The sequence below is a fragment of the Marmota flaviventris genome, chromosome 2, assembly GCF_047511675.1.
Source record: "Marmota flaviventris isolate mMarFla1 chromosome 2, mMarFla1.hap1, whole genome shotgun sequence".
In the NCBI taxonomy this organism is placed as follows: domain Eukaryota; kingdom Metazoa; phylum Chordata; class Mammalia; order Rodentia; family Sciuridae; genus Marmota; species Marmota flaviventris.
In genome coordinates, this window is record NC_092499.1 from 135093863 (window position 1) to 135105189 (window position 11327).

The following is an 11327-nucleotide window of genomic DNA, read 5'->3' on the forward strand; positions in this document are numbered from 1 at the left end:
TTTTTATCTGTAAGCATTGCAGGTTATTATTTGAGAATTACTGTATGAAGCAGTTACCATATTTCAACAATACTATATTTATTAAAGCAAAAAGTGTTTTATGTTTACTGTTTTTATACTTAATCCTTAAGTCTAGACAGTCCACATTTGTATTATTAAATCTCCTTCCCTTAATAAAAAAATAAAAATGACCACATTTTAACTGACATTTGGATTTGGTTGGTAGTTCCAATTTAGAAAAATAGAAGCAATTTGATTATATATTTTGTCACATAACTAGAAAGCATTTTCTCTTTAGAAATTGCTTTTTAAAAAATTGATTGTGGGAGGGGGGATAGTAGAGGATAGGAAAGGCAGCAGAATACAACAGACACTAGTATGGCAATATGTAAATCAATGGATGTGTAACTGATGTGATTCTGCAATCTGTATATGGGGTAAAAATGGGAGCTCATAACCCACTTGAATCAAATTGTGAAATATGATATATCAAGAACTATGTAATGTTTTGAACAGCCAACAATAAAAAATTTTTAAAAAAAAATTGATTGTGTGAGGATGCTCCAGTTTGCCAGTTCACTTCTGGAAGACCAAAAGTGATTTGGCTAAATCAGTTTTGCTAAGCTCTTATTTCAATGGGCTTGACAATTCTTAAAATCTCTTGAAGAAGAAGTGTTAGAAAAATGCTACATTTTACTGTCTTAAATAAGGCACACAATTGAAGCCAGCTTTTTATCATTTTATCCTACTAAGAAACTTGCTATAAACTGTATTTATATTTTTATTTTTGTCTACAGTTATCCTGACTTTAAATGCAAGATGACATGTAAAAAGGACTGATTCACCATTACAGCCTTGGGTTCCTAAATAACTAACCATGGTTTAAAAAATTAAAGTTTGTTTCTATCACTCATTGGTACAAATATTCTAACATGAATGTCCATATATTATTTTGAAAAGTTCACTCACTTCTCTGGACCTCATTTTCACTACTGTAAAGTGATGAGCAGAACTAGATTGCCTTTAGGGTTCCTTTAGGTTCTGTAGCCGTCCTAAAGTAGTGTCCACCCAGCAATATTTATTCATTGACTGTTGTGTGTACACAAATCCGCTTTTAATATCACACTTGTGTAAAGAACTAAGATCTCCTAGCTCACCTCTACTTCCCTTTCCAACTAGTTAATTGAGGTAAAATGACTTGTCCAGTATTATTAAGCCTGGGCACCCTACATATTGTAGCTCATACAACACCACTATCTTTGTGTCTTTTATGTACACTTGTGCATTTGGATTTCTGCTTTTGACTATAATTTTTAACTTGTCTAAACATTTAGAAATCCTCTAAACAATCCCGGAAATCTCCAGGAGATGAAGATGATAAAGACTGCAAAGAAGAAGAAAACAAAAGCAGCTCTGAGGGTGGAGATGCCGGCAATGACACAAGAAACACAACTTCAGACTTGCAGAAAACCAGTGAAGGGGTAAGGATGGATACACACGTAATTTCTTCTTTTAACAGAGAAGACATTTTGCTTCAGAATTAGTATCTCAGCATTAGTAGACATTGTGTTAGGAAATGGAGAGCTATTCTCAGCTTGCTACATACATCCTTTCACAAATCCTGAATAAATGATGGGATGCTTAGAGTCTGCGAATGAGAGTCGAGTGTGAATTACACCTGCCTGTCAGTTTGGAATTCCTTACAGATTTATTCTTTTTCAAACTAACATAGAAAATTCAGAGTCTTTTTTTTCTCCCCCAGAGTCTTTTTAAAGTGACATGTTCAGAATAGTATATTACATATTATTGCTGCTTTGCTAGAAGCAATAAGTAATTGAATGTACCAGTAGGGACTCTAAATATTTAAATATTCAAGCAGTATTTGAATGTTGATATTTAACTTCATCATCACAAGCAAATGCACATTTGTAAAATTGGTAATAAAAGCAGAGTTTGCACCTACATATTTTCCATGAGCATTTTCTCTATGCAGACTAGTTGGACAGTATCAAATTATTTTAAAATAGTAACCCACTGAAAATATTACTCCTCTGGTTTCAGCTGAATTCTTGCCTATTCATGTCAATCCTGTTCACCTCTCAACTTTCCTTCTTCAATCCAGTTTTCTACAGTTATTCTCAAAAGTATTGTGGTTCTAATTGTTCTCTTATTCCTTTCACCCAGCTCAGCCTTCCTCTGTTTTCTATCTGCCTTCCTTCTCTTGATGTCTCTCTAGTAAATAGTCCTATCATTACCTTTGCCTGCATCCTTTCCAGATGCATGCACCTGCCAACAATCACTGAGAATTTGAATATCTGGCTCACTTGATTTTCTTTTTATCCTACCTGCTCTTTTCATCCCAGGTAGCTTCAATATGCATGTAGCAAAAACACACAGTTTCTCTCCCACTTTCCTTCCAAACTTATTTCTGAGTTTGATGAACTTAATGGACTTATTGTGAAAGGGGAAAGGTTGTTCTATTCCCTTACTATTCAGAGTATGGTCTCTGAACAATTAGCATCAACATCACCTGGGAACTTATTAGAAATGTAGATTCTCCCAAACTCTGAATTAAAATCTGCATTTAAACTAAAGCTTTTCCAAGTAATTCATATACACATTAAAGTTTGAGAAACATTAATCCACACCTTTCCAGGGTCCAGAATATCATATCTTCCTTCCTCCAAGGTACTAAATTGTCCCCTTTCTCTCCTATATACTTTCATCTTCATTTCTGTTGGCTCCTTCCCCTCTGCATATAAGCAGTCTCAGGTCTCCCTTAATCTTGAAGATAGCTCCTACCAACCAAATATTGTACTCTTTTCATCTCTAAACTTCTTAAAAACAGTTCTCTTTTTCTCCCAGTCTCCATTTCATGACCTCCTACTCATGAAAACCTATTGCACTCTTGTTTCTTCTTCTTTTTTTTTTCTCTCTACCGATACTAAGATTGAACACAGGGGTACTTTACCACAGAGCTTCATACCCAGTCCTTATTATTTTTTATTTTTAAGAGTGTTTCACTAAATTGCTGAGACTGTCATCAAACTTGGGTTGCTGACATTACAGATGTGCGCCACCATGCCTGGCTCTTGTTTCTTCTTTAACCAGTTTGTTGAAGCTGCTGTTGGAAAGGTCTCTCGTGGTTCTCTCTTTGCCAAATCTAGTATGCCCTTTAAATTAATCTTCATTTTTACTTCTGCAGCATTTAATATCATTAAGTACTTTCTACTCCTAACTTTTCCTCCAGTTAACCAATCTCTTCTGCTTTCTCTCCCTCTTCCTTCTCAGTGTCTTTCTAGAGCTCCTTGCTTCAGTCTGTCTTAGCATACTTGTATACTGAAGATCTCCCATATTCATCTTACCCACTGACATGATTTCAGTTGTTGTGTTATTGATAACTTTCTGCTCTGTACCTCCTGCATTGTAGATATATTTTTCTAACTGCTGTTTCTACTTGAATATCTTGAAAGCACCTCAGAAAATACTAGTTGCTACTTGACAGCAATAGCAGCCTATGTGCTACATGCTGTGCCAACTGCCATACTTGTATTATTTTATTTATTCCTCATACAAACCCCAGGAGGTAGGTGTGTAAGCATTGTCTTGAATTTTTTAGCTGGAGAAACTAAAGCTGAAAGAATCAGCCAAGGGTCTCATAGCTAGTAAGAACCAAAGAACATTTTATTTTTAACTCATTTTTAATAATATAGCTGTTACATAAAAGAATATGTGTGTTTGTGTCTATGTGTATATATGTATATATTACATATGTTACAAAACATAATATTTTTATAATAAATATCAGTGACCATATCACTCAACCCAAAAACTAGAACATTAGAGTTAATTTGTATATATTTAAGTGTTCTTTCCAGTCCCATCTTCTTGTCCAGAAAGAACACTACTGTATTGATTTTTTATTTTTAATTTTAGTCCATACCTACCATGTACATACATATTTAACAATATATTCTTTTAAAAATCAATTAATTTTGCTTGGTTTTGAACTTTTAAAAAATAAAGACACTTACCACTGTGCTTTTAAGATTCCTTCATGTTATTATATGTGGCAGGAGGTGATTCAGTTTTCATTGTTGTATAAGATTTAGTTTTGTGGTGGCTGGGGTGTGGCTCAGCAGTAAAGCGCTTGCCTCCCACATATGAGGCACTGGGTTCGATCCTCAGCACCACATTAAAAAAAGTAAATAAACAAAATAAAGACACTGTGTCCATGTACAACTAAAAAATATTTTTAAAAAAAAGATTTAGTTTTGTTAGCACACCACAGTTTATTTATGCACTCTGGTGTTGATGGGCATTTGGGTTGTTTCCAGGTTTTTGCAGATAAGAACTATGTTGCTATAAGCATTTTTATTTTGTCTCCTAGTAAACATGTATAAGAGCTTCCTTACAGTGGGTAACTGGAACTGAAAGTACTAACTTTATGGTTTTTTAACTTTACAAGATAATACCAAATTACCTTCCCTGGGCCAATTTGTACTCCCATCAGCAGTGTATAAGAGTTCACCATAATTAACTTGGCATTGTCAGACTTTGGTTTTTGCCAATACTGTGGGTATAAAATGGTCATTATAGTGTTGATTTGTAGTTTTCTGATTAGTAATAGGATTGTGCTTATTTTCATGTTTATTGATTCACAATGTTTCCTCTCTATGCAGTGTTCATTTTTTAATTTTTTTCCCATTTTCCCATTAGATTTTTTTTCTTATTGATTTATAGAGCTTTGCATATTCTAGATTCTAACATGAATTGTCATATACCTCGCAGATATCTTCTCCAAGTTTGTGTCTTGTCTATTCAACTTCTTTATGATCTTTTACAAAACATACTTTCTTAATTTTATTGTAGTCAGCTGTATCAAACTTTTCTTTAATGGGTACTATTTTTCTGTCTTGTTTAAACATGGTTAACCATTTAAGCCAGCATCATTTATTGATGGTCCTTTTTTTTCCCTCTGTGATCTATACATTGTCATCTGTCATATAGCCATGGGACTCTCTCTCTCCTCTATTCTGTTCTTTTGGTCAATACCTACTCTCTTCATTATAGTAAGAGGCCCTAATATAGTAATATTAGGGCTATTAGCCTAATACTAAATATTTTTTGAATACTTAATAGTCATGGTCTGGGATGTCAAGAGGGACCTTTTTCTAATGTAGAATTTACAGCACCTGTGCCAGAAGAATGATCAAAGTGAGGAATTACCACAAAATGTTAATGTAAGAAATAATTGTTGATGCAGTGTCCTCTATTTAGAAGGCAAAAAGACATAAGATCTAGTGCACATAGGGAGGGGTTGCCATAGGTCATCTATTGAAACAAGAGGAAAAGGCAGAGAATTTGAGTACAGATGCAGGTAAGTAGATATTCAGGGTGAGAGGTCATTCAAGTTCTGATGTGATTGCTTCTATATTCTGAAGAAGCAAGGTCAGCACTTGAGAGTGAGAACAAGGAAAAGTGTTGAAAGATTCAAGAGAAAGGAAAAGGTGTAAAATAGTCACTTAGAAGAATAGGAGAGTGAATGGACTTGAGAAATGAAGTTCTGACAGACAGAGGTAAGGGCCCACTGGAGGCTAGTGATCATGAGTTTAAAGTGAGAGCAGTGATTATAATTGTGTGTTTTTCTCCAGGTGTATTCAGTTATGCACAGAACAGAGAATTGAATTTAACTAGAATTGGAATTTGCCAAGAGATTAAAGAGGTTAGAGGCCAGGGAGTTGAGGGTGTGTACAAGGGAGATTGATTATAATCATTGGATTCAAACTATGTTAAGTGGGGAATATGGACATAAAGAAGAGATAAGATCAACAATTTTTTTTGTATCAAAGTATTAGAGTTAGAATACCAGATAGAGGGAGTGAGCTGGAAATATAGGTGGTAATAGAAGAATAAAATGTTTGAGTCAAATTATAGAAGGGTTGTAATAGTTTCTGGTGACGGTGTGGGTGCTGTTGATATTTTATGAGTGGGACAATCTATCATGTGAGCACTAACCACACCATAGAGCCCCTATAGTCTTGACTCCTATCCATTGATTGCTAGTAGGAACCCCTAAGTTCAACATGAAATGTCCCTCTATAACCTTGTTCACGAAACAGTGCTTTAATAGAATATTTATAAAAACTCCCAGTGGCTGCAAATCACTTTCTAAGAAATAACCATGGAAGTCACTGAGGTAGGGTGGAAGATGAGATCTTTGAAGGGAGGACACCAAGAAATCAAGAGACCAGAGTGTTGAAAAATTATCTACATGGCCATTGAAATTATAGGAGTTATGACATTGAATGACAGTGGGCTGAAGCTAAAACTTCAAGGTGAAGGATGAATAATCCAGGGACTCTGTAGTTATGTATCAAGGAATTACTTATAGTCATTCAGTGGGAATGAAAGCTGGGAGGATTTTTTTTTTCAGGGGAGGGGAGAACAGAAAAGAGGAAGAATGGCTTATAAACAAGAACGACACTGTCCCCATCTCCAGGGATAGTAGTAAGTAACAAAGGTATGGGAAAGGAAAGAATTGCCATTTGAGAGGCTTGCAGGGAAAGAAATAGCACTGCCTTTAGGGGAAACAAGGTCTCAGAATAAGTTTATGAGTGGAATATTTTGGAAAATTATGTTAAATACAGATTTTCTAGTGGTTTACTGATTTCCGGGGGATGCCATGGAAGAAACTGAGGAATTTTGGGGGGGGGGAGAGAACCTCTAAGAGATGAAGACATAAAAGGATACATACATAGCTGACTAGGAATAAGAGCCCAGAAAGTGATGGATGCTCTGGAGCCCATCTGTGGGAACTGAAGTAAGCGAGGATGAAAGGCATATAAGGATGAAAATCCTGATGGCCTCAAGACAGGTGGTTGTTGGTGGTTATGAATTTTGGTATGGGTAAGAGAAAAGAATTTCTTACAAGGGATACCTCTTTACCCCAAAAGGTTCTCTTGACTGCCTTCTCCCTCCTGTCAGTGGAAGCATGAGTCAGAAAGGGGCAGACTCCCTTATCCAGAACACTTTGGTGCTTCCCTTCTTAACTTACTTGGATAGAAAGTAGAGGTTTCTGATCTCTGGCCAGGAGAACACCAAGCACTGATTGGCTTAGACCTGCTGTAATAGTTATCTATTGCCACCTAACAAATTACCCCCAAACCTAGTGGTTTAAAGCAGCATTTATTATCTTGTCTCTTCTGTGGACTAGGAATCCAGGGAGGTGCAACTTGCTGAATTCTCTATTTGGGTATCTCTCAGAGTTTCAGTCAGGTATTAGGGGTCCAGTCATCCTAAGGTTTAACTGGGAATGGATCCTCTTTTAAATTCAAATAGTTGCTGGCAAGATTCAGTTCCTTACATTTGTTGGACTGAGGTCCCCAGTTTCTCACAAGCTGTTGACCAGAAGCCTCCCTTGATTCCTTTGCACATGGATCTCTCCATGAGGCAACTTGCAGCATGGCAACTGGCTTCCTCAGAGTAAGAATCTCTTGCTAGCAAGTGAATACTACCAAAACAAAAGTGAGTTTTTTAAATTCAGTCTTGGAAGTGACATCTCATCAATTTGTTTGCTCCATTCTATTCATTAGAAGCAAGTCATTAGGTTCAGCCCATATGCAAGGGTATTACACAATGGGCATGAATACCAGGTGGCAGGGACAATTGAAGACCATGTCAAAAGGCTGCCCATCTCTGACCCAACTATAGATACAAGAGGATTAGTACTAGCTTAGATTGGTCAGGTTCTTTCCACCCCTGGAGAGTTGGAACCAAGTCCTGAAATCTCAAGGCTGCCATATAATTGAGGGGAGGTGCAGAGGATGGAGTAAATGTTAAGTGGACAGCCACACTATTCACCAGTGTACTTGCTTTCATTCTTCTGCCCCTGAAGCTGTGTTATTTCTACAACATTGATCAAGTATAAATTCCTTATTCTAGCATATATTGCCCTTCACAATCTGATCCCAAGTTATCCTTCCAGTCTGATCTCTCACCATTTACTCTAATTTATTCTTGGTCTTAGGACCTCTTTAATACTCTTAGAAGTTACTGAGGGCCCAAAATAGTTTTTATTTATATGTGTTATATCTATTAATATTTACTTAATTAGAAATATCAGAAATTTTTTAAATACTTATTAATTCATTTTAAAATAATACCCATTATTTCCCATATAACATTTTTATTAAAAATAACAATTACTTGCTGGATGCAGTCGTGTATAGTGGTGTATACCTATAATCCCAGTGACTCAGGAGGGTGAGGCAGGAGGATCACAAATTCAAGACCAGCCTCAGCAATTTTGCGAGGCCAAAAGCAACTTTGTAAGACCCTGTCTCAAAATAGAAAATAAAATGGGCTGGGGATATAGCTCACTGGTAAAGTGCCTCTAGGTTTAATCCCCTGTACCAAAAAACAAAACAAAACAAAAAAAAAAACCTTCTATTATTCAAAAAATGTTTTATGATGAAGGATATCATTTTACATTTTTAAAAAATCTCTTTAATGTCAGTTTTAATTAAAAAAACAGCTAGATTTTCCTATCTGGTTCTATATTCTGTCTTTTGTGATACATAGTTTGGGTGAAGTATATCTGAAGAAAATCAGGCTTCACATAGATATGGAATTGAAAAGTGAAAATACAAGTATTTTAATAATCTTGTCAGATAATTGTGGGTATTCTTGTTTGGCATTATAGCAATTGTATAAGTGATAATTTCTTAAAAGGTAGTTGTAATGTGGAATCTAAACTTTTCATATTCAGTTGAAATTAAGTCCATTGGACTCTCTGGCACTTTTATTAGCTTTTACCTGCTTGGAAAATACTGATTGACTGAGTTATTTGGGTCTTCCAAATATTGACTCATTTCATTATATTTTTAATCACATTTCACTGCCTCTTCAAAAAAGCCTTTAAATGTAGGGAAGCTGTCAATCCTGGAGGATTCAAAAGTCTTATTTTCACCTAAATGCTCACATTTTATTATTGGCAACAAATACTTTCAGTCGTTTCCTCTAAGTAAGTAATTTCTACAAAGTGCCAAATACCCATAGCCATATTGAATTATCAGTTTGTTTTTTAAGAGAGAGAATTTTTTAATATTTATTTTTCAGTTTTCGGCAGACACACATCTTTTTTTTTTTTTATTTTTATGTGGTGCTGAGGATGGAACCCAGCGCCCCGTGCATGCCAGGCAAGCGCGCTACCGCTTGAGCCACATCCCCAGCCCTAATTAATAGTTTTTTCATGTAAAAAAAAAATGGTGCTTTGGGCTGGGGATGTGGCTCAAGCAGTAGCGCTCTCGCCTGGCATGCGTGCGGCCCAGGTTCAATCCTCAGCACCACATACAAACAAAGATGTTGTGTCTGCTGAAAAAACTAAAACATCTCTCTCTCTCTCTCTCTCTCTCAAAAAAAATGGTGCTTTGTGGAAAAAAAGGAATCCTTATGACTTACAGTGCCTTCTAGCTTCTTGTTTATTATGCTCTGAGTATCCTTTTACCTTTGCTGCCAACCTACAACCTCTCTCGGTGTACATCCCATTGAGATACCTCAAAAAAAGACTCTGATTGGATTCTCCAGCCATTACCCAAGGTCCATGGCACAAAGAGGTTCATGGCACAGAGATGGCAGCCCATGAATAAACAATTATTTCGAGTGACTATATCAGAGACTGTAGGTCTGGCAAACACGGAGAGCACCGTGTCTTAAAATATATACCATTATGAATTAGCAAGATATATTTTTCAAGGCATAGATATGAATAGAATGATCACTTTATGGAAAGTTAAGTTAAAACATCTCAGATTTCAGAATTTACTTTTACAAGCACTTCCTTGTCAGAGCCTTTTTTATAAACAAAAAAGCTTGTCCTTAAAGTGTAGTCACATGCTGGTACCACCTTTATTTGGGGGCCTCAATTTTTTTAAAAAAATGGGCTGCTATAGGATCTGTCCCAAAATACTCTTCAATATGAGCTGAGCAATTGCTAACTATGAATTTTCTACCAATGTAAACAAAGAATTTATCGCCTTTCACATTGACATTAATACAAAAAATTGTTAAAGGTTTCTGTGGTTGATCAACATTTTTCATTGTTCTAATGGGTGTCTTCCTCCTTCACAAGAGAGGAGAATCCTCCAGAGTATCTGTATCATCTTATATCTAGTGTTTTTATGTAATAAATTAACTTACTTGGCACTGTATTTTCCAAATCCACAGATTTTAAGTGTAGGTTTGGTAACTTATCCTCCTTTGAGGGTCCTGTAATTACTGACATGCAATATAGGTTTTGGCTATTTTAACTGAGAACATGCCCATCTGTGCTTACAAACAAGTTCATTTCCTTAGTGAAATGAAGAACTAAAATAGGCTGTTTTTAGAAAAAAATATGTGGTACCTGATTTCCCCTTTACATCCATCCCATGAAAATATTACTTGGGGTGGGAGATACTATATTTGGGTTAATGGTGAGGAAAACAAAAACAACATCTCTTGGAAGCAATATAACCTAACACAATTTAAAATGGAAACAAATTGAAACATGATTCTTTCACAACATAGAAAGATTTTAATCTTATCTCTGTCATACATATGACATCTAAATTTTTAAAAGAAATCTAGGCCAGCATAGGTGGCACATACCTGTAATCCCAGTGACTCAGGAGGCTAAGGTAGGAAGATCACAAGTTAAAGGCCAGCCTGAACAATCTACCAAGACCCTATCTCAAAGTGAAAAAGAACTGAAGATTTGGCTTGGTGGTAAAGTGCCCCTGGGTTCAATCCCCAGTATCAAAAAATGTATATATACATTTTTCCAAATGCAGGAAGTCAGAGACTATACATTTAGATTTTGTTAACTCTTGTACTTATGTGTCACAAATAATTAATTTGTGTTTTAAAGACTAATTTGTGTATACTCCAAGTGATTTTTAAATTTTAGGCAGCTTACCTTTATTTCTGACACCACGATCCTCACTAAGACAAATTAACATGAGTTTCTCCATTGACTTTATTTATATATTCCAACAATAATCATTTTTTCAAGTGGTACAAAGTACCCTTTACTACACTTCCTGCCTGGGTAGACAGTAGGAAAAGTTTATCATTTTTGCTTTTTTTTAATGAAACACTAAAATATTATATCCTTCAGCTTTGTGATAGGTATAAAACAAAACCTCAGAAGCCATTCTTGCTGAGTATTAGTGCCACAATGCAGAGTAAAGTCTCAGAAAAACCAATTATATACTCTACGGGTGTGGATGGCTTTCAATATTAGTATCCTAAATCATCTAAAGGCTTGTTTTCTTTCTTTTTTACAG

General features: G+C 35.7%; 1 protein-coding gene across 1 annotated transcript in view; it reads left to right on the top strand.

Annotated features, from left to right (window-relative positions):
- Hdgfl3 (HDGF like 3) overlaps positions 1 to 11327 on the top strand; it is a 66605-nt gene that overhangs the window by 50454 nt on the left and 4824 nt on the right. The window contains exon 5 of the mRNA XM_027920218.2: positions 1335 to 1481. Within this exon, the coding sequence (XP_027776019.1) occupies positions 1335 to 1481 (147 nt within the window). The remainder of the gene's footprint in view (positions 1 to 1334; positions 1482 to 11327) is intronic.